The following is a 24,581-nucleotide window of genomic DNA, read 5'->3' as shown; positions in this document are numbered from 1 at the left end:
GAAAATCCCCCGAGTACAGGTATTGCCTCTCTCTGCCTCTTGGCTGCCATCTGTAAACTGCTGTGTCCTCCCTGTTTCAAGTTCAATTCAGGTACTTAGTCATAGCAACGACGTCTAAGATATATATATATATGGTGATGACATATATTCATTTAATAAGATTTTGAGTTTATTTTACAAAGTTGGAAGATAGAAAAATGTACATAGGTGTTTATATATAAAAGAAAATCAGGACATTAGGTAATATATTTTATAAAACTCTTAATTTTTAAATTTTATGTGCATGAGTGTTTGCTTGTATACATGTGTGTGTGTAGCATGTGATCCTGTTGGCTTCAGACACAGAAAGAAGATCAGATCCCCTGGAACTAGAGTTACAAACAGTCGTAAACTGCCATATGGATTCTCGGAACCACACCCAGACGCTCTGCAAGAGTAGCGCGCATTCTTAAACACTGAGCCAGATCTTCAGCCCTATTTTTAAAAATTCATTAGAAGGAATCAGTTTGAAATAAAAAGACCTGTAGGGAACACTGTAAAGACTGAGGGTTCTAGAGCGCGGGCTTTGATATGTAACCACGGGTATGCACCAAGGGAAGTGGCTCTTTCTGCCAGCAGAGCCCGCTTCCCAAGCTCCTGAGGAATGCCTACTGCAGACACTCATTTTTCCCCAGCAATCCTTCCAAGGCCCAGCTTGAGCTGAGCCCTTAATGACATCTTGTACCAAGCGAAAGGCCCTGACTCTTTTGGTGGTGGTCGGTGGGGGCGGGGGTTGGGGATTCCCTTTGGACCTAAAGCAAAGCAAGCTGGCAGGAAAAAAAGGTCTCTGGTCAGTTGGTTTCCCGATGTCCCGTCAACAATGTGTGAATCAGTTGTTTAAGGTTAGAATATGTTTTAGTTTCCTTTCTGTGGCTCTGAAATATTCAAACAGAAAACAACATAGGGAAAGAAATGATTTAATTGGCTTATATTCCAGGTTCGCGTTTATAATTGCAGGAAAATCAGTGGTGGGAACTTGAGATAATTGCTCTACTCTCACAGTCAGAAGGAGTGGGCAATGACTGCAGCCATGCTCCTTGCTTGCTGGCTTGTGTTACCCTTATAGGATTCAGGACTCAGCCTGTGAAATGGTCTCCCCACATTCAGGGTAGGTTTTTCCACCTCAATAAACAATAAAGACAAACCCCTGCATCCAAACATCCTGGAGACAAAAAATGTTTTGGAATTCAGTACTTTAAACATTTAATAGAAGATAGTATGGAGCTGGACATGGTGACGAATGCCTGTTAACTCTAGTGTAGCACTCAGATCATGAGTTTGAGACCAGCTGGAGCTAGTCTGAAGGCAACAGGCACCTGCCAACACTGGACCGTCAACATCGCATTGTGAATGTGGGGAGAAGAGAGGGTTCACAAGGATGCTCGCTTCCCCAGGAGCTATAGGCAGTCGGTGTTCGCTGGTGCTCGCTGGGGAGAGAGAGCAGTTTGCCTCCATGGTGTGGTTATTGGCACAGCACCTCACTCAAGTAAATAACTTTCCACCCTTCAAACAACCCAAATTGAATGCTAATTGCATTGCCACAAAACAAACAAATACTGCGTGAAAGTAGGAGGGGCTTGAAGAAGTGCATTGGGATCCTTTAATCGAAAAACAGCATGCATGGGAAAGAAATTCTGAAAGAATATTTTAAGTTTAAAGATTTTTTTTAAAAGAAGCTCTGTTTTTTTAAAAGGCATGTATGTATATTCATATATAACCACTGAAGCATGTGATGTATATGGCACAAACATAAGAAATCATATAGTACTCTTTGTGTAACCTGGGATAATACTTTCATTAACCAAAAACAGCATCTTTACCATGACGTTTGCATTAATACAATCTGATTTAAGACTATGAAGACCATTACATCAATTTAAGTCATACTTTATAATCAAATAGTTATAAAAACTTTCCGTTTTTAGATTCAAAAATTATCAGGAAATGCCTAGTGACGTTTGAATATCATATAAACAATAAATAAATTTGGTTTTGTTTGATTCTTTTGTGTTTTGTGTGGTAAGAGGGTTGGGAGACAAGTAATTGTTAACATATATCCCAAGTATTAACCACAACACACACAAACAGGCATCAATTTATATCTGGAATTCAAGTGTAACTTGAATGCAACTTTTTCTGCTTTCCAAATATGACTTGTTGGATTTTTTAGTTGTACATACCCTTATGTACAACTTATTAAAGTGTATCTAGAAGTGTCTTAATTGGAATACTCTTTGCATTGGTTTTGATGACAGCGTTTCTCTGTGTAACTACCCTGGCTTTCAGGGAACTTGCTTTGTAGACCAGGCTGGCCTTGAACTCCCAAGTGCTGGGATTAAAGGTGTGCACCACCACACCTGGCTTGAAATTTTATTAAGACCACTCTTCCTAGAGTGACGGGAGCCCTTTAAAGTATGGTTATATCTGCAGCTAAGGCAACCAGATCAATGACTCAAGATATTTCAAATGTTTGAAATAGCATGATAGTCTAAACAATTAATGACATGCATTTTATATGCAATTCTTTCCTATTTTGCTTTAAAGTTCATTGTGTATAAAATATGCTCTTATAGGGCACAAAATTGTGCTGCTTCAAAGTTATAGCCCCACCTACTGGAAGAAATATGTGATTGCAGCCCTTCATGAAACTCAGAGTTACAAAATGTTAGTAAAAATAGCATGTGGGTGCTGTCCGTGCCCACACACTTGGGTGTCCTTTATACATCTCCTTCTCGTGCTTATCTGGGATTCAAAACACCCAGTCACGTTCTTAAAGGAGTTTCTTCCCATGGGTTGGACTATGAGATATTAATATATTTCTGTCGTGTATAACCATCAACCCCACTCTAGGTCCCCATTCACCTAGACACTAAAACCAGAAAGTATTTAACTTTCTGGTTTTGAGAATCAGAGATGGAATGGACACTAGAGATGATCAAAATCTAGGGTTCTATATCCTGTCTGGGAACCAGTTAAGAAAGTTTTTAAAAAGGTGTACCCTTGTCTGATATAGTCTTGTATGCTTCATCAGTGAGCTGCCGGACTTGGACAGTGTGTGAAATCTCCCTGGAGTGGTTCCATTGCTCCAAAACAAACGCCAAGAGAGCACACATATTTTACATTGAGGAAGCCAGGGCTTTCTGTCAGTAAATGGTTTGCCGTCTAGGATGCTGGAGGCGCCAGCTTAAATCACACTACTGATCTTACCCATTATTTCTTTGGACTTTTAAAAGCTGATTATTATTTTTAATTATGCCCATGTGCCTGTGTGGGGGTGTAGGCACACATGCAGATTTGTATGTGAGGTGGGGAGCATCAGATGCCCGGGAGCTGGGGTCACATGGGACCATAAGACTCTTGGTATAGGTTCTGGGAAGCAAAGCCCAGTTTGCAAGAGCAGTGTGTACTCTTAACAACCGAGCCATCTCTCTAGCCCTTCTGTGCCGAAAACTTCCCACTGAGAAAAATATACATATTGTAAAGCTCAAACTCAGCGATATGAAGTCAGAAATAAGAGTTTGTCCTCATTTCTTAACTTTGAAGCTAAATTTGTAATCGATTTTATCTCCACCTATGGCCCACTCCTTTCTCCATCCCATGGTCAAGTTCTGTTGTATTTTTGCATGAGATCTCTGTAGATAGAGCATATATACAATGTTTGGCTCATAGTAAGCACTCAATAAATATGTGCAAATTTTTAAAATGAGAGACAAAGGTGCACCATGTCCATCCATTCCATATTCCGAGACAAGCCCTTGACTGATTCCACATGAGTAACCATTATGGTCTGCCTGGACATAGTCATGTATCCCAGCAGGCTGATAATGGACTCAACTTCTAAACTGCAAGCCAGTCCCAGTTAAATGCTTTCCTTTATAAGAGTTGCCATGGTCAGGGTGTCTCTTCACAGCAATGAAACACTAAGACAGATGGATCCATGGAAAACAGGACAGAGGGAGCTAGAGAGACGACTTGGTGAGTAAAGCGCTCCCTGCACAAGGTGGGGCCAGAATCTGGACGCCCAGAACCCATGTTAAAGCCTGGCTGGGCTGTGAATGACTGGAGCCTCAGCACTGGTAAGGAGTGGGAGATAAGGAGGATGGATGGAAGTGGAGAGGACAGAGGAGAGGGGCCTGGGACAGTCAGATCAGGGCAGGCATGTGGGGAGCTCACTGGTGAGCCAGTCAGTCTGAAACGGTGAGCTCCAAATTCAGTGAGAGACCTTGTCTCAAAAAGTAAAAAGGGGGAGGGGTTGGGGAGATGACTCAGCAGTTAAGAGAATTTACTGTTCTTGCGAGAGACCCAGGTTTGGTTGCCAGCACCCACCTGGCAACTCTCAATGGTCTATAACTCCAGTTCCAGGGCATCCAATACCCTCTTCTGGTCTTTGCAGGCACCAGGCACATACATATATACAGACAACAGAGATGCAACAGGCAACAGAGATGCATACAAAAACAATGAGTAAATAAATCTTAGTAAAAAACTAAGGTGGGGAGCAACAGAGAAAAACCCTCAAATTCTATCTCTGTCCTCCACAGGCACACCCGCACACAAACACAGGTACACACACACATACACACACATATGTGCACACATACACATGTGCACACACAAACACACATGCACATATGCACATGTAAGCACGCACGCACACATATACACACACATGCATACACTCACGCATACAAGCACACACACACATGTACATACACATAAGTGCACTCGCACACACACGCGTCCACCCACATCCCTACAGTGCACACAAATAAGATACTATATTGAACATTGCACACAGCATTAAACTTTACCATCTCCACTAACATCACAGTCCTGATTCATGTGCCTGGAAAACAAGTCTTGAAATCAGGCATACTGTTTTCTCCTATTCTACACTAGTTCAAAATGTTTTCACTGTTATGGGTCTTTAAACTTTCATATACATTTTAGTATTCACAGTAGGTTTTTGTTTTTGTTTGTTTGTTTGCTTTAGTGAAACTGAATGGCCTCTTGATTTCCTTAGGGAAATCTCTCCCTCTCCCACTTCATACATGGTGGGGGAGGGCTTTCTTCATACCTCCCGCCTTCGGTCCAGGGTGCAACCAAGTTGATTGGTTACTTCCAGAACTGACTAACTTGACTGGTTACTTCCAGACCTGGCCTTGCTCCAACCACAGGAACTTCAGACCTGAACTTACTCTTCGATTATTAGGTTTGGTTTTGTTGTTGTTTATTTTTTGTTTTTCTTCCTGTCATTTGCAACTTATTGAAACTTAGCCATGAGAGACAGAAAGCAGGTAGGACTGAGCTTGGCACTCACAGATACATCAGAGTATTCTGTTAAACATAAACTTTTTCATAAAACACACCCTGCAGACAAAGTTGTTCGAACTGCGAAACAGCAAGGCAGTAATAAACAAAGCAATTACAGTCCCATCGCGCGCAGTCAAGAGTGTTGACAAATGCACGAAAGTAACAAAACAAAACTGCAACAGCTCAGCCCTGACTAGTCTTCCCACCTCCGGTGTAAAACCGGAAGGTCGCCTGTGATGCCGCTCCAGTGAGGGGTTGTCTGATCAGCTTATTTAAAGTGAGGACATCAGTTTAAATGTGGAGGGCACCTTCTGGTGGCAGCACATAGCAAAGGACACAGAAAATGGAAGTTTCTTCTTCATGCCTACCAGCCGTACTCACTGCAGGTTCACCCGCTCCTGCGGTCTCTACTGTTTCATTTGCTAACAACCAGTTCCTCAGGGCTTCCAACAGAGACCAAAGACCAGCAGCTCTCCAGGAGATTGGAAGCTTTTACTGAGCAGCTACTGGATTCTCACCCTCTCCGGGTGGAGACAGCCATTGTTGGGCTTCTCCAACCCTACTGTGTAAGCCAATCTAATGAGACCCCTTCTAATCTGTATTCATTCTGTTTTCTGTTCCTCTGGAGAGCCCTGACTAACACCACGTCCAGCCACAGGAGAACTTCCTGGAACCCCTAACCTGAGTAAGTCCCTACTACCTTGAAGCCTTTGCCCAACCACCCAGTGTAAGTCATTTTAACAAATGTGTACTCAGATGTCCTCCTCAGGACTTTTGTCTGTATGCCAGTGTGCTCCTCAGAATGACCCCAAACTAGTTCCCTCCTGTTGGGGAATATTATTTTTAAAGTGTGTGACTTTGGTTTATGCTGTATTTGTGACTCTGTGATGCTGTCTCTTTGCCTGTCTAGAGCATCTGATGTTCCTAATAAAGAGTTGAACAGCCAATAGCTGGGCAGAAGCAAGGCTAGGTGAGGCTGGCAGGCAGGCAGAATAAATGGAAGGAAGAAGTAGGAAGAGGGCAAGCAAGAGAACAAGGAGAGGAGGACATCAGGGGCCAGCCACCCAGCTACACAGCAAGCCATAGAGAGAGAAGAAAAGAAAGGTATACAAAAATAGAGAAAGATAAAAGTCCAGAGGCAAAAAGTAGTTCAAATAATTTAAGAAAAGCTGGCAAGAAACAAGCCAAGCTAAGGCCAGGCATTCATAACTAAGAATAAACCTCTGTGTGTGGTTTACTTGGGAGCTGGGTGATGTCCCCTGCAAAAAGAAAAAAACAGTAAAACATACACAACTCCTTCCTCCAACCGAATTGCCTGTTTTAGACTGTGATCTACTGTTATATACAGCCTCAACCAAAACAAAAGCCTGTTCAAGAGTTTTGTTTTTTAATCAGTCCATCTTCTTTCTTCCTGGGAGGGAAGCGCAGATACACCCCAGCATGGGTTTGGAGCTATTTTGCCAGGTAGTTTGGGAATAGTTGTATAGTTTAGATACATTTTATTTTTAATTATGTATGTTGGTTGGGTTGGGTATGTGCCACGAGTGCAGGTGCCTACATAGGGCAGAGGTATAGGGTCCTCCGGAACTGGACTTACAGATGTTCAGGAGCTTCCTTGCATGGGTGCTGGGAATTGAACTATGGTCCTCTTTAATAATATTACTACTCTTATTACTGAGCTATCTCACCAGTCCTTCTGTGGGAGGCAGGAGGAAGAGTGGCAGTTAGCCATAGCAAGACAGAACAGAGATAGACCTGAAGACAGAGTCAGAGGAGAGGACTTGCAGCTGCAATCCATCCCTCCAGAACTCCAACTTGCTCGAACTAGCTGTCTCGTTAAATAAGAGAAAGCCAAGCTTCCTTGTAGAATTTATTTTTCCCCAATTTTATTTATTATGTGTCACATTGGCTAGAGAGGAAAGCCCTCAATTCTAAATGTATTCCAGTTGACATTCCTCTTATTAATTTTATATCTTAATAAGCCATCTATCTCTTCAGTCTCCACATTCTTGCTCTTAAGAAATAGGACTGAGTCCATGAATCCATTGTGTCTACATATAAACTCACACGCTAGTTCATTGAAAGTCTAAGGCAGTAAAACCTCAGCTGTGTATCCTGCAGAGTTGTGGGGTGGAGTGGCCTCAAGAGGACAGCTTTGGAATTCAGTAAAAGGATTTTCAAGAAGTGTGTGTGTGTGTGTGTGTGTGTGTGTGTAAAATGCCAGCTGATCCAGACCCTTAACTTACAAAGAACATGAATCCTGGAGATTGGCACAACTGGCCAGGCGTTCCTGCTGCTGAGTCAGTGTGTCCTTGAGTGGGTTGCCCTGAAGATTCTGTGTGCCTCCTGTTCTCACTGGACATGTTTTGTTTGTGTGTAGGCATGTTCTTTTTAGCCTCTAGAGCACTGAACTCTCTTCAGGAAGTATCAACTTTGAGCTTTTCTCTTCCTTCCTGGATTACAGTCAGGTGGGGAAACTTTCTTCTAGGTCAGTTGTTCTTATGTGTATATCCTAATCATTTTCTTTGATGCTGTTGGCTTTGTGCATTTCAGTGGATCTTGGTTGCCTTTCTTGAGGTAGAGGTTGAAGATAGAGAGAGTGGAAATCTCTGTTTTTAAAGGTTTAAGAGATACCATGTAATTACACCATGAACCCCGTCACACAGTTAACACATTACCAGACATATGAGGAAATTTAAATACTGACTGGGCAATGAATAATATAAAAATTAGTGTCAATTTAATACCAGTTTGATAATGGTATAGTTGTCAAAAGGACTCATTTTTTAGGCACTACGATTTTGTTTTTATTGAGCTGTATATTTTTCTCTGCTCCCCGCCCTTCCTCTCCACTTCTCTCTCTCATGGTCCCCACGCTCCCAATTTACTCAGGAGACCTTGTCTTTTCCTACTTCCCATGTAGATTAGATGTATGTCTCTCTTAGGGTCCTCTTTGTTGTCTGCATTCTCTGGGATTGTAAATTATAGGCTGGTTTTTCTTTGCTTTATGTCTAAAAGCCACTTATGAGTGAGTACATATTGTATTTGTCTTTCTGAGTCTGGGTTACCTCACTCAATATGATGTTTCTAGATCCATCTATTTGCATGCAAAATTCAAGATGTCATTATTCCCCCCCCCCCCTCGTGCTGTGTAGTACTCCATTGTATAAATGTACCACATTTTCTTTATCTATTCTTTGGTCAAGTGGCATTTAAGTTGTTTCCAGGTACTAACTATGACAAATAATGCTGCTATGAACATAGTTGAGCACATGTCCTTGTGGTATGATTGAACATTCTTTGGGTATATACCCAAAAGTTGTATTACTGGGTCTTGAGGTAGGTTTTTTTTCCTAATTTTCTAAGAAATTGCCATTCTGATACCCAAAGCGACTATCAGTTTGCACTCCAGCAATGCAGAAGTGTTCCCTTTCCCCACAACCTCTCCAGCATAAGTTGTCATCAGTGTTTTTGACCTTGGCTATTCTTACAGGTATAAGTTGTGATCAGTGTTTTTGATCTTGACCATTCTTAGAGGTGTAAGATGGAATCTCAGAGTTGTTTTGATTTGCATTTCTCTGATGACTAAGGATGTTGAACATTTCCTTAAGTGTCTTTCAGCCATTTTAGATTCTTCTGTTGAGAGTTCTCTGTTTAGGTCTGTATTCCTTTTTTTTTATTGGTTTATTTGTTCTTTTGATGATCAATTTCTTGAGTTCTTTGTATATTTTGGAGATCAGCCCTCTGTCTGATGTGGGGTTGGTGAAGATCTTTCCCACTCTGTAGGCTGCCGTTTCGTCTTGTTGACTGTGTCCTTTGCTTTCTAGAAGCTTTTCGGTTTCCGGAGGTCCTGTTTGTTAATTGTTGCTCTCAGTGTCTGTGCACTGGGGTTGTATTCAGGTAGAGATCTCCTGTAGGCACTACAATTTAGAGATATAATCTGAGGCTTACGGATGAAGTGATAGGGTGTTGTAAAACAAGTGAGCCTACAGACTAAACAACTTTTCTCTATGTTTATATATGATGGGAATGTTCCCTAGTAAACAGGGAGTTGGGACTGTGGATGGCTCGGTGAGTAATGGGGTTGCTGCTGAAGAAGCCTGAGGACCTGAATTATAACCACCATCACCCAAGTCAAACCACATGTGATGTTGCATGTTTCCAACTCCAGTGCCGGCAGACGGAGACAGGCTTGCTGAAGATGAAGACAGACTGAATGCACTTCCAGAGGACCTGGGTTCACAACCATCTCTAACTCCAGTTCCAGAGGATCGAATATCCTCTTCTAACTTCCTTGGGCACTGCACACATGTGGTGTACTTATATACATATTAGCAAGACACTAATACACATAAAGTAAAAATAAATAAAAGTCTTTTAAAAAGTAGGGTGGAGAAGCCATAGAGGATGCTCCAACCAATCGATCATTCAAAGGTAAAAATAAAATAGAGCAGAATTCCCTGGCTGATGTAGTTAGAGGCACACAGAAGAAAAATCTTCAGAGTATCATATCCAGAATGTGTAGCCCAAGTGAGGTTTTTTTTTTAATATTTATTTATTTATTTACTATGTATACAGTATTCTGTGTGTATGCCTGCAGGCCAGAAGAGGGCAACAGACCTCATTACAGATGGTTGTGAGCCACCATGTGATTGCTAGGAATTGAACTCAGGACCTTTGGAAGAGCAGGCAATGCTCTAAACCGCTGAGTCATCTCTCCAGCCCCCCGAGTGAGGGTTTTCTTGTCTTGTATGTTCTTTGTCTAACAAAATGCAATACTATAATCCTTTATTTACAATGTAAGTAAGTTAGGTCAGGACACTCAATTATCAGAGCTCCCTGCAGTAATATATCCATATTGGATATCCACTTGGCAGTGGCCAGCATCCAAGAGACCCAGGACATCCCAGGACTCCTGTCCTTGGGGACTCCTGCCTCCTCTGTTCTAATAATGTGTCATCAGTAAATAATACATGGTATGCTGCTTCTGAGAGTAATCTGCAGCCACAGCAGCTTCCGTCTTGTCTTCTCCCCTCCCGCCAAGGGAAATCGGCTGGTGTGTCCCCAGGACCCCAAGAAGGCCACAGAGCAAGGATAGAAATTCTGCCAGCAACCCATGGGCATGCTTGGTCAAATCCAAAGAAAACTTCTTTCTTAGAGGGCTAGATAGTACTCAACTGTGCTGTTAATACAATATTAAAAAAAAATATTGAGATCAGGATAGTACTCAATTGTTCTGTTAATACAATATTAAAATTATTGAGACCAGATGACTCAGTGTGTAAAGTGCTTGCTGATCAAACATGAGGACCTGAGTTCAAACCCAGCATCTGTGTGAAAACTGGATATGGTGGTGTGTGCCTGCTGTGCCTGTTACTACAGCACTAGGTAGGTAGAGACAGGAGTCTGAGACTTACTGGCCTGTCTGGAGGATGAGGAGCTTCAGGTGCAGTAAAACGCTGTTCTGAAGAAGGTGGGGCAGCAACTGAGGAAGACATCAACCTGTGGCCTCCACATCTCCACATACACAGGCGCGCGCGCGCGCGCGCACACACACACACACACACACACACACACACACACACACACACAAGAGCTGGCAGTAACTGCAGCCCCACAGCGCAGGTTGTGTGGATACGAAGCATCTCCGTCAAGGGTCATATACTGAAGGCTCTGTCCCCACCAGAAACATTGCTCAGAGAAGGCTTGGCCACAATGTCCTGAGTGGAGGAGACGGCTGGATCATGAGAGCTTTGCTTTCATCAGTGGATTAATCCACTGGCAGATTCTGAATTGACTGTGGGAGGTGGAGAAATTGTGGAAGGTAGGGTCTAGCGGAAGAAAGCAACTCACTGGGGTGTGTCTTTGATGGGCACCTTGCTTTGCTGCTTTCCTCAGCCTCTGGCCTTTCCGAGATGACCAGCTTTTGATCCGTCTGCCTCTGCACAGCCGAGCGATGGACCCCAGTGACCTGAAGCCTGTCACTGAGCTAGGACAAGCCTTTCCTCCGTCAAGATGTTGTTTTAGTATTTTGTCACAGTAATGCCGCCTGACCACACAGGACCAAGGCTTAGCTGAACCTCACACAGAGCCAGGCTGCTTCAGTTTTGAGTCTCACCAATTCTGAAATAGAATTAACCTTTTAGTACAGCACTCCTGTGACTTCTCAAGTTTTCTACACACCAGGCAGGCTTTCTATTGACGTCAGAAAGGTTTCGATGGAGGCAAGGGCATTCTGAATTAGGGCTCTGGCTGTTCTCTTCTTCCCCAGTTGGCTACTTGATTGGATGCAGCATCTTCATTAGGACTATATTACAAGGGCTTTCCCAGCAACCCCTTCCCCTGCCCCATTCCCCACTGTCTTTTTCTTCAAAGCATACTGCTATGAAACACTCCACTATTTTTCTTTTTTGTCTTCCTTCACTGGACTATAAGCTTAACGAAGGAAAAAATTTCTGGTTAAGGCAGTGTCTCAAACACTATCAAGCATGCAGCTACCAAATTAAGTAAACAAAACTTGCAATTCTTTAGTCCTGATTATGTTATTGTAACATAGCTTATAACCTGGGCACTAGTGCATATTAAATCTAAAATTAATTTGGGAGCTTTTAAATATGTAACTACCAGATTATTCCCAAGTTCCTTGTAGGGAAGGCATGAAGGAAATGGTATGCAGAAGCTCCTGATCCTGTCTGCATTCTCCAATTTCTTGTTTTTTGAGATAGGGTCTGATATAGCCCAGTCTTGCCTCACTCTGAAGCTAAAGATGATCCTCAAGGTTTGACCTTCCTGCTTCCACTTCTGGAAGCACTAGTTACATACAGGACTGACCCACCACACCATTTTGTGAATGTTAGCTATCTACCTACATTCCCCAAAGTCTCCCAAATCTCTAGTTATTATCTTACTTCTTGCTTATAACTAAAGCACCTCACACTCATTTCAACCTTAACTGAAACACTTCCCAGGGCAACACTGAAGTGGGTTGAGACTCCCGATTAGGTTTCCTTATGAAACCTACTATCTTCTACTATGTATGGGCCATGAAGCAGAATTCAGACCCTGCCTACCCTCCAAAAGATGCAAGGTAAATTAGTGTATAGTACATCACTGTTTGATTATATTTGCTTTCTGGAAATTTGTTGACTATCATTTCTACAAAACACTACACTGGACCTCTGCATGCATTCACCGTGACCCCATCAGATCCCAATACCCTGGGACCATTCCAAGCATTATTCCACAAGAGGTCTGGATTACCTCTTGCCCTATATTGCCTTCCCGTTTAAGGCAGATCCAAGATTTTGTGGTCTTACCTGACTATATCTATCAAGTTCCTTTCTAACACTGAATTATTTTGCAAGTGAAAGCTAGGATGTTATTTGCCCAGTGCCAACAGAGAGAAGCACGCTATTTACTACCCTCTTGTGGAAAGCAGAACTAGGACCCAAAGCCAAGAGAAGTCCCAAGTCTTGCCACACTAGGTTAAGTTCAGGAAAACTGGCAAGCACTTGAGCCCTGGCCAAAGCCAACCATTCAAATCTACAAAGCAGAATGGAAGACATTTGGTACTGCTACTTATGCCAAAGCCCCACAGAACACCAGAATACTTAAAGACCATGCAGGTTGTGTAAGACACTTTCTTCTGCCCCATCTTCCATTTTACCAGGATTAAGGGCCCATCAAGTCTACTTCCTAGAAGAAAAATCAGAAGTTAGGTGGTCAAGACTTAATTGTGACACACAGCTAGACTTCTCAGGTAAGCAGCATAGAATCCACTCAGAGCCTTTCTATTAAGAACATTCTCCAGACAAGGACTGGGTCACTCAACGGCCTATTTTCTAGATACCCAGTACACTCACAAACCACATTTGTTTTTAAGAGTGCAATGGTTTTTATTTGCCGAAAAAAGTCCAATTTTAGTTTTTCTTTAAAGCATACAAAGGCCAACTAATCTTCAGACTCTGAGCCATCTTCATCCTGACTAATCTGGAAATAGCGAAGTTCGTAGGTCTCCTTGTCAGATGCAACCACACGAAGCCAATCACGGAGATTATTCTTCTTAAGGTATTTCTTGGTAAGATATTTCAAATACCTTGGAGACAAAACCATGACTTGATTTAGATATATAATTCCTACTATGGAGGTACACACTGCCACATTTGTCTCCCCAAGTCCACTAGTCCTTTATTTCTAAGAAATAAGGACAAGAGCAGTTGCTCAACCCCATATGTTTACTTTACCATGAAATCCGCTGCCCCTCTACCTACACTATACCATTTTTCTTTGTTTGAAACCAGCAGGGAGAACAGCAATAACAGCCTCTTCACCCTGTCTCTAATGCACAAACACCTTAACGGATTAACAAGGTAATTTTAACAAAATGTTACATTTTACACATCCCGCAAAACATTCCATTACAATTTAAAACACAAGAACTAACCTTTTAGAGAACTGTTTCTCAGAAACAACTGTGATTTTATTCTTCAAGCGTTCAATGTGAACAACATTTCCAAGATTTCCAGTTTTCCCATTGACTTTAACCTTCTCCCGGAGAAACTGTTCCTGTTCGCAAAGAGAAAAAGTGCACAACTAGGGAAGGGAACCCTAGAGTGTCACTAGGGAAGGCACCCTAGGAGCATAGTTCAGGTTAGTACCAGGTACGACATTTAAACGCCAAGTATAAAGTCACAGTAGGAGAGACACTTACGAAGTTCCCAGAATCAAAAATCCCATCTTCCACCGGATGAGTGAGGTCCAAATGGAACCTCCAGGTTGACTTCTTAGGTTTCTTGTCTTTCTGCTACAAGCACAATTATGATGGTATCAATGCAAGGTACTCAGCTTACACAGCACATCCCAAGAAAAATTTATGTTCTATAATGGGTTCATACACAGAAATACCACTCAATATCTAAAGGAAGCTATACTGCACAGAAAGGGAACACTTATTAATTTTTCAAGTTTTCTTAATCACGTTTTCAACCACTCCAAAGAAAACGTTCTATTTTGCTACTACATGTCTCACAAATGTAAAGCAATGTTAGAACATATAGGGAGATTATTTGCTTTATTTCAAAAAACTGTTTCGTATTGTAATTAGCAACTTCAACTCAAAATACCACCTGCTTCAAAATTTAAGCCTGCATAATAGAGTAATGGTTTTCCCTATGCTTTGCTCCAATTCGTCCAAACAGATCCACCCAAATGACTCCCAATTAGTAAGTCTTCCTCCTGAGGTAGCTTTGCCAACTGTTCCCTATAATGTTAAAGTCGGAGTGTCACCCCAGACCCTGGCATCCATCCCAATCCCCTGGCCTGGGAGTTGCGTTTGGTCTGGACGTCAAATCCCAGCATGCCTCCCCGGGGGAGGGTCAGGAACACCCCACAGGGTATTTAAGTGGGGGCCCCGAGGACATTCCCCACCCTCCACTTATCACAAACCCGGAACCAGCACTTGAACCAATCCTGACGGGGCTCGATTTACTCACGGCCGTGGAACGAGCAGGTAACCTCGGTGGGTTTAAGGCCTCGTTAGCATTACTTACCTTTGAATCCTAACTCAACAACTCAAAACATGTTGTTAAAATTACTTTCCAAAATGTCTAAACCATGCTTCTCGTATCGCTAAGGTCCCGACTTTGACATATACAACGGCGGACGGGCCACCTAACCGCGGCGACAGGTCACTAGGAGCCAGGGAGAAATCAGGAGGCCCTGAGCCGGACCTCGCGAGCCATGACCTGGGTAAACTACCGGCGGGCCCGCCTAGCTCCGCCAGGCCGCATGGCAGCCACGGAAGCTTCCGAAGCCCCGCATTCTATCGCATCGGTAGAGAGCCCAGGGCGACGCTAAGGCCCACGGTCTTCCTATGGAGGCGTTCCCACTCCTGTTCGCTGGACGCAGAAGCTACCTAGTTTACGCTAAAAGGACGACACGCACGTACACTCACCGGCGCCATATTGTCCCGCTGCCGTGGGAAGGAACGAGCCGCCGGTGTGCGCACGCTTTTATATGGAAGTGTGACGTCATACGCAGAGCGCGCAAGCCGTCGGCAACTCGGAACCGGATGTGGGCTGGCGTGCTTTTTCAGCCACCTAGGAAACGGAGGCGTGGCGTTGGGCTTCCTCCTGCGCCATCTAGCGGGCAGCGGTTGTTAAACTGGTTCCTCTGCTTTTGGCCATGGGCTTCCCAAATTTACAAGCCAAAGTGAAGTAAGTTCAAGGGTGCAGGAGTCATCTTTCTCAGTTCCGGGCAAGGCCGAGTCTCACGTTGCTTTAGGATCCTCTCTATTATATTGCGACTATAATCCTCCAGAGAAAAAGTTTTGTTTATGTTTTTACGGTCGAGGATGTGTCACTATGGAGCCCTGGCTATACAGAGAAACACTGTGCCAAAAAAACAAAAACAAAAACAAAACAAAACAAAAAACTCAAATGTGAATCAAAACAGTTAAAAGATAGTGCCAGTTATCTTATGGGAAAAATGGCAAAGTAGATGAAAAGCTTCTAAAAACTACAACCTACCAAAGCTGACATCAGAAGTATGTGTGGCTCCGTGTTCCTGTGGGACCTGAACGTGGGAGCAGAGGTGGTCTAATACTGTCGCCTGCTTTGGGGACCCTTTTCCTCTTTCTGGGTTAACGTGTCCAGCCTTGATATGAGGGGATGTGCCTAGTCTTGTAACTTGTTATGATGAGTTCGGCTGATATCCCTGGGAGGCCTGCTCTTCTTCTGAAGGAAACCGGAGGAGAAGTGGCTCTAGGGGAGAGATGAGGTGTGTGTGTGGGGGGGGGGGGGGGGGGGATAGGAGGAGAGGAGGGAGGGGAAACTGCAGCCAGGATGTAACGTTTCAGAGAAGAATAAAAGGGAAAAACAAACAAAGAAAATATCAGAATACTCCATCTCTTAAATGGATTCATTTTGTAAATAAAACCTCCAACAAGAAAAAACAGCCAAATGGCTTCCCTGGTTACTTTTACCAAGCATTTGAGGAGAAATAATGACAGTTATGCCAGCTCCGTGTTCAAGCTTTTGTTCGTTGGTTTCCTTTTGTTTTCCCCAGAAAAGAGGCTCTTAAGGATAAATGCCGTGTTTAAGGAGTTAGCCTGTGTGCTTCAGGCTGCCAGTGTGTGGTCTGGCAGGAAGTGTGAGCTCCCATGAGTACGCCATGCTTCATGTCCCAGAAACCTTTAGGTAGAAAAGCATTGTGTGCAGGGCAGCCTGTGAAGTTCAGTTCAGAAGTGCATTCGACGTGACTGTGAGAGTCTAGCGGACTGTGCCTTGCTTGTCCCTAGAAATTGTGCTGTTTGCTTCTGTTGTCTGTTAGTTCCTTACTTCTGTTACCTTGGATCATTCCTAAGTAAGCCAACTACATCTAGCAAATAGGCAATGGCATGAAATTTGACACAAACTTTCAGACACAAACAAATTAGGAGTTGGCAAAGAGGGATCAGAACATTTGCTACGCAAACACTTGCTGTATGCACGCACACACCCCATATTCACAGATAAATTATTAGTACTTAGCAATGTGTCATGCAGCAAATGGGGTATTATATCATGATGTGTGATTTAAATAATTTTTGTAAAATGTTTAACAAAATCTATGCAAAATGATCAGAGTTGCTATGTGAGTTAAGAATGCTGGGTACAAAATTCATGCACAAAGCCAATTGCATATCTCTGTAACAGAAATAGATTAGAAAGTGGAATTGGAATTGGAAGGTGTCATCGAAGAAGGCATCATCTTTTGGCTTATTTATTTTTTATTCAGTTTACATTCCAGCCACCATTCTCCTTCCCATACCTCCTCCTGCCCCTCCCCACCAACGAAGCCTGGCACATTAAGTTGAGGCAGGACCAAGCCCCTCTCCCTTGCATGGAGGCTGAGTAAGACATCCCACCATGGGGAATGGGCTCCAAAAAGCCAGCTCATGCACCAGGGATAGATCCTGGCTCCAGTACCAGGAGCCCCTCAAATAGACCAAGTTCACAGCTGTCTCCCACATGCAGGGGGCCTGATTCAGTCCCATCCGGCTCTGCAGCTGTTGGTCTGGAGTTCGTGAGTTCCCACAAGTTTGGTTGTCTCTGTGGATTTCCCCACCATAATCTTGACCTCCCTTGCTCATATAATTCTTACTGCCTCTCCTTGACTGGATTCCTGGAGCTCAGCTTGGTGCTCGGCTATGGATCTCTGTATCTGGTTGTATCAGTTACTGGATGAAGGCTCTATGATGAGTTCAGGCACCCCACTACTGCTAGGAGTCTCAGCTGGAGTCATCCTTGTGGATTCCTGGGAGTTTCCCTAGCACCAGGTTTCTCCCTAACCCCAGAATGGCTCCCTCTATCAAGATCTCTCTTTCCTTGCTCTCCCCCTCCATCCTTCCCCAACTAGACCATCCCCTCCCCTCTGCCAGCCCCTTTGCCCCCAGTCTACTCAGGAGATCTCATCTAATATCCCTTCCCAGGGCAATCCATGTGTCCCTCTCAGTCCTCCTTGTTACCTAGCTTCTCTGGGGATGGCATCACCTTTAACAGCACAAGATATGCAAACACCCAAGGAAAGGTGTCTGAAGATGCACAGGATTTGTATGAAGGAGCTGTAAAATCTAATTAAGGGAAATTGGATAAAGGAAGTTGATTAAAAATTTAATGCTTGCTGAATTGTTGGTGGACATAGACCCCCCCCCCCAACACTCAATTTTGGATCTGTAGGGGTCACAATCAACCAGATGCCACTGGCCCCACTGAAGCCTGAATCAGTGATGGACACAGATGGTGCCCCAGACTTTTGTACCATGTATCAAGGTCCCTAGGTCTGGGCACAGAAGAAAGGAAAAGAAACAGCTTCATGCCATCACTATGGCTGGGTTGCACAGTATTCAACCAAGTGCCATCTGTGACCCAACCAAAAGCCCTGGTGCTGGGTGGTTGGGCACCATTGTGGCGAGGGTACAGGGTGAGGAGGTGGAAGAGAGAGGCCGAATGGTTTGTGGGCTTGGAAGATCCCCAATGGCAGATCCAGAGAGGTGAGTGTGGGAAGGAATGGGCTGATGTGAAATGCCAACTAGCTTCTCAAGTCCAGGAAGACTGCTGGGTCTGGGCTATGACCAAGGACTAGGTCTTGATCCAGGACCCTGGAGCTGCTGAGGGGGCCTGCGTTGATGTCTGTGGCTCCTCTCATCACTGAGGGCCATGTAGGGACCTGTGGTCTGGGTCACCATTTGGAGCCACGTTGGTGTCTGAGGGCCGCACTTCCATGGGGGCCATCCATATATGTTATCAGGGACTATGTCTGGGTTCTTGGTACTGCCACACCCAGTATCTGTGTTGATGTCCCTGGCCTATGTTGCCACCAGACCCCACATGATGAGCAGGTAATAATGCCCTATGCCTGAAACCTAAACATTGACCAAATGTCTGCTGATAAAGATAATTTCAGAAAGGCAGATCTCTGCAGTCACCTATGAGAGAGGAACAAGGCCTGGCAGTGAGAAACTGTTCTCACGAAACAGATCTGAACTGTGGGAATTCATTCCCATGTATACAACAAAAGGGAAGTCAGCTACAGAGAAAATTCTACAGCAAAGGACAGCCACTTTATTCCCAAAGCAATAATGCCAAAAGGCCTTGCCTTTGGTTTAGCCTTTACCAGATCCCTCGGTTCTGATAAGTCTCTCATGAAAAGATGGCTGAGCAATCGCTGTATAATGCTGCGGCTTGTAGCATGGTATCATCCGGACCAGGGCTCGGCCACACTCCAGGTCTGTGTTGCTGTCTGTGGCTCCTGAGACCACGCTGATATGAAGGTCTAGGCTGCCACATAGAGTCATGTTGATGTCCGAGGGCCATGCTGCTGTGGGGGCCCTGCTGTCCAGATGGCCTTTGCTGCCACTTGGAACCATGGTGACATCTCTGTCCGGGCTGCTGCCTAGTTCTGTGACTGGGCCTGTGCTCCTATCATAGCCAAGGTCTGGACTGACGCCCATGGCCACATAGATACCCCGAGACTGGCTGCAACCTGTGGCCTTGAGGGAGCTCGAGGACCATGCTGCCACCAGGAACATTCTCATCTGAGTAGTCTGCACTGCCACCAGGGCTATGGTGTCACCTGGGCCAGGGCTGTTACAGAGGGCCCAACAGCAGCTAGAATCTGAGTTACGTCTGAGGATCCTGCTGTCACTGAGGGCCAAGTCGATAATGGGTCATGCCCAGAGCCAGGCTTATCTGGGTGGCCAGTGCTGCCACCTGGAGCCATCTAGGTATGGGCTGCTGCCTAGGGCCATGTCTGAGTTCATGGCCTGGCAGAGGTCAGGGTCTAATGTGGTGTCCATGACTCCAGTTGCCGTCAAGGGCTTTGTGGATGCTGGGGTCTGACCAGCCACCTGGGACCATGTGGCCCGGGGGCCATTCTGCTGCCAGGGCCACGTGGATACGAGGGGCCTGTGCTGCCCTGGGCTGTGGTGGTGCCTGGTTTAAGCTGCTCCAAGGGCAATGTCTGGGTCCGTGGCCCTGCGGGAGCTGGAGTCTGAGATGATGTTCATGGCCTGTGTTAGCACAGGAGTCCCTGAAACCATGCTGTCTGAGCAGACCCTGTCCTTCACTGGCTCTGAGATGGCCGGTCCTGTAGCAGGCAAGCTGACCCTTTCCCTCAGAGGAAAGCTTGCTCACCCCCACATTTGGGAAAGATGGTCCCACCCCTCGCCATAGGCATGCATCTCACCTGAGAAGCACATTAGAGTTGCCCTTGAGGTTGGGACACAGGGGAGCCAACTCTGAGGGCCTGAGAACAGAGCTGACCCCTTTTCTTCTGCCATGCAGTGATATGGGTGAGGGAAAGATGCCCAGGCACATGGCTGTCTGAGGCAGGTGAGAGAATTGGCCCCCAGGGTCACAAGAGTGAGAGAACTGCCCTGCCCTACACCAACTACGGCACACAGGAGAGCAGGTCCTGCACCCTCCTGGGCAACACACTAGAGCTGGCCCTGCTCCCCCTTGTAGGCCTTACAACAACTGGGAGAGAGGGCCTTGCACCTCACCTGGACAAAACAGTAGATCTGGCCAGCTGGTATGAGTGAGGGGACCCAGATCGAGGCCAGAGAGCAGAAGTGGCCCCGCTCCTTGCTGCAGGCTGTGTGTCATCCAGGTAATGATGACGGAAAAGCTAGCATGCTGACCACCCAGGTCCAGAATCAGGGTTATGAGTTGGCCACCCCAACATCCACCTCATCTATAACCTGTCAGAGCATGCAAAGGAGATGAATCTCAGATCCCAAAGAGCAGGATCTCCATGACACAAGCCCCAGCAAGAGCCCATTATTGGTGGTGTTGCAGAAGCCAGAGGCCTCGAGCCAGACCAATGACTGGTGGTAATGAACAGTAAAGATAAACAGATTAAATGGTAAGCTGTGTGTCTTATGGGCCATGCTACAGCTTCCACAAGATTTTTTAAAAATTTTTTTTCTTGGGCTGGAGAGATGGCTCAGAGGTTAAGAGCATTGGCTGTTCTTCCAGGGGCCCTGAGTTCAATTCCCAGCAACCACATGGTGGCTCAGAACCATCTGTAATGAGATCTGGTGCCCTCTTCTGGCATCCAAGCATACATGCAGACAGAAGACTGTGTACATAATAAATAGATTTAAATAAAGATTTATTTTTTTAAAAAATTTCTTTAAATTTGGCTTTATTTTTGGGAGAAGGTTGCAAGGGCAGAGGGTGGATTCAAGGGGACAGGGACATAAGTGGGATCGAATGCATGATGTGAAATCCACAAAGAATAAAATTAAACAAAATTCAGTGCTCATGGATTGAAAGCCCAGTACAGTAAAGCCAGTTCGCCAGAACTATCGACTACTGTGATCTCAAGCAACAGCTTCCTATGCTCATCACTTTCTTTCTCAACAGACCAATTAAAGCTTGCATGGAAGCACAGACACCAGAGCAGAGATGATGTATTTGAAGGAAAATAAAGGAGAACTTTTCTATGAAATTGAAACATTTGGTACTTAAATTGCAACAGTAGTGTTCTGTGGTTAGATATGTGAACTGAGAGTTCCCAGACATGTATGTTGTGTATGCTTGATATTTATGGTAAAACAGCAGTTCTTAACAGTGGGGAAGAGAATGCTTACAACACTCATTACTTTTCATGGTAAAAAAAATATGTAAACCAGTGTACATCTGCAAAAACATGGTCTTGTTGGTCAGTAGAAAACCTTAAGGCCACACTACTGCCTGTACTGGAAAGATAAAGTGGTTATAAATATGTATAAGCCATCTAATAAACACCTGTACATGTGCGTATATGTATTTGCTCCTCCATGAAAAGCTGCTATGAATGTAGGCGGGAGAGCTCCGAACAGAGCCTTCATCAGGACCCATCTGTATTAATGCATCCTCTTTCTGCTGCTGGGTGTCCGGGGCTTGTGCATCAGATGACATTTCTTAGAGCAGAAGGTGCACCTTCTTCTGGAGAGTCCTCTTTTGAATGGTCTCTGTCCCACTGACAGTACCAAGGATTGTGCTGTAGCATGCAGAACAGATGATCTCTGTGCCTCTGTAATCTACTTATTCTTAAAACCCCATCTATTTGCTAGATGCCAATTTGTAAAACCACATTTACTTGCTTCATGTTTCTTACTGTGATCTATGAAATTGTACATACATGCCAAGATACACAGAGGACAACTTATGGGTCGACTCCTTCACTGTGTGGGTCTTGGGGTCCAGCTGAGGTCATTAGGCTTGGTGGCAAGGGCCTTTCTCTGCTGAGTTGTCACATCATCCCTCTGCTGTCTTTATTTGTTGCTTTGTTTCATGTAGTCATGGCTGGCCTGGAACTTGCTATGTAGATCAGCATGGCACCTTGTCTTTTCTCCTTAAACTAGAAGTTTACTTGGACTTCTGTCTCTCCCTTATTCCTGCTTTGGTCTCTGTTATTTCCTTCTGGTTTGCTGACTGCTGTTTGGCTCAGGACTAAACTCACTCATGAACTCACTCATGTTCACACTTCAATTTTTATCAATACATTTTTATTAATGCTATGAATTTTTCTGGTACTACTTTATTAGAGATTCTGAAATATAATGCTTTATTATCCTTGAGAAACTCTTTACAGACTTTTTATTGTATATTAGGTTTCCAATTTTCCAGGTAGGAACTCCTTTTGTTTTTCCACTTTTGCTTTTAATTTTCCTTGGAATTGGTTTCTTAATGCAAGTTGCATGTGAGAGACAAGAATCTTTCTATGTAGCCCGGGCTGGCCTTGTATCCTTCATCCTCTTGCCTTAGACTCAGGAGCACTGGGGTTACAGTGATAGCCCCCCAGTACACCCAATTTTAAAATCTCTCTAGAACCTTGTCATTTTGTCTTCTCAATATCTCAATATTAGTATTTTTGTGTGTGGAGGTCCCATATGTTTTTGAAGGAAAGGTATTTCTCTAATTCGGGATTCTAGTGATGGGTGTGTGCCTATATAGTAGTGAAAATGTAGTACCCATAATTTAAAGTATGCACATAATTGAAAACAAAAAGACTGATTACTATAAATATTACTTAAACATATGCCCATCCTCCCTCGGAGAATGTGTTGGGATCTAACAGTAACCGAGCTTACCAAGCCTTCTGGGCTCTCCTAAACTCAGGACACAAGTCACTTGAGTATTGGGAATCATCTCTGGGTGATTACACTTAGAAAGAACTCCCAAGAGGCAGATAACTTGCTAGTTAGCCTTCTGAGACAACACACACCTGTTCATTATAGGTAGAAATATCTGCTGAATGTGTTGTGGAAATAGATGTTTAATTTCCCAGGAAGCATGGCTGCATGACCTTAACATGTGGTGATTCTACAAAAGGTTCCCCATTTGGATGTCCAACAAGGGAGCAGAGAGATACTAAGGCTGTGATATGTAAGCTATAATCAATCCTTCCATTATTTCCCCCTCTGACATATTCTTCTGGGAAAGTGGGATCTTGTCATCTGCAAGTAACAACAAAATAAAGTGTGGGGACGGAGGATGGAAGTCTAACTGGATCATTTCTGTCACTGTCTAATTCTGGTTCGTACATCTGGAAGGTTAAAGTTGTAATAGCGATCATATATATAAAGTAATAACTGATATGGTAACCCAGCATGGCTCATAGTCCCAGAGAAAGCACATGAACGAGAGAGAGCACTGAGCTACTTACAGTCAGCCTGGTCACATGGTCCACACAGTGTGAGAACCAGAAGGATGAAGAGTTCACGTCAAGGACTCATCACTGCACTTAGCAGTCCCAGCTGGCAGGGAAGGGACAGCAGGGGCGAATGGACCATTAACCTCTCTGACACACAGTATCTGTGGGAGGATGTAGAGGATGGGAAGGATGATGGCAGGATATTTTCTATTCTCCACTGAACTATCCAAATAACTACCTTACATGCTTAAGAAATGAATGGTCATGTGCGGGGCTAGTGTGAGCCCAGCACTCAGAGGCTGGAAGTGGAAGGACCCAAAATTCAAGTTAAATTGGGCTACACCAGGAGATACCATATCAAACAAAACAAAACAAAACCCAAACAGAGAGCAAAAGCCAAACCAAACAAAACCATCATTTTAGGTTTACACATATTTGTAATAAAAATATCTGATGAGTTGATACATAAATGTAATGCATGCTGACCATTCTCATGCTTGTCCTATAGCCCTACAGCCCCTCCTCTTATTTGTGTGTCCTTAACCAGGCCATCACAGTGCCTATGGGTTTAGAGCTTGGAGATGGAACCTGGTGGGCTCAGCAGTGGGTACAAAAGTAGAGAGAATAATTTGTCCTCTGCTGGGAACCATTAATAGTTCAGCAGGAAAGATGATGGCCCTGGGAGCACTTCTCCCTGACTGACAGCTGGGCCATGTCGGTATGGGCTCAGGGCAGTGGCCACAGCTGTGCGTGCATGATTGCAACACGGTATCAAATCTACAGAATGGCTGTTTGTTATTTAAGTCAGGGTCTTGCTACATAGCCCAGGTTGGCTTTGAACTCCGAATTATCCTCCTGCAACAACTTCTGGTGCATCACCATGCCTGGCTAGCAAAGAATTGCAGAACTTATAAGGAAGACAAGTTCATATCTAGCCTGGAGTTCAAAGTTGGAGATTAAGAAAGGACCTAGTACATGAGATAAAATGGAAGGCTTTCCTTCAGAAGTTCTCTACACAGTGATCACAGTTTTATAGTATAAAATATTTG

General features: G+C 44.3%; 1 protein-coding gene across 1 annotated transcript; it reads right to left on the bottom strand.

Moving 5' to 3' along the window:
- Positions 1-13,222: 13,222 nt before the first annotated feature.
- Rpl22l1 (ribosomal protein L22 like 1) lies at positions 13,223-15,358 on the bottom strand. Its single transcript, XM_038347786.1, has 4 exons — positions 15,305-15,358; positions 14,063-14,155; positions 13,796-13,917; positions 13,223-13,447 (listed from the first exon to the last, which is right to left on the bottom strand). Exons 1-4 carry the CDS (start codon positions 15,311-15,313, stop codon positions 13,303-13,305), a joined length of 369 nt encoding a protein of 122 aa, XP_038203714.1. The 5' UTR covers positions 15,314-15,358; the 3' UTR covers positions 13,223-13,302.
- Between the last annotated feature and the right edge of the window lie 9,223 nt (positions 15,359-24,581).

The sequence above is a fragment of the Arvicola amphibius genome, chromosome 11 (genome assembly GCF_903992535.2).
Source record: "Arvicola amphibius chromosome 11, mArvAmp1.2, whole genome shotgun sequence".
Lineage (NCBI taxonomy): Eukaryota > Metazoa > Chordata > Mammalia > Rodentia > Cricetidae > Arvicola > Arvicola amphibius.
The sequence above is the reverse complement of the archived record's forward strand: the minus strand, read 5'-3'. Positions and strand labels throughout refer to the sequence as shown.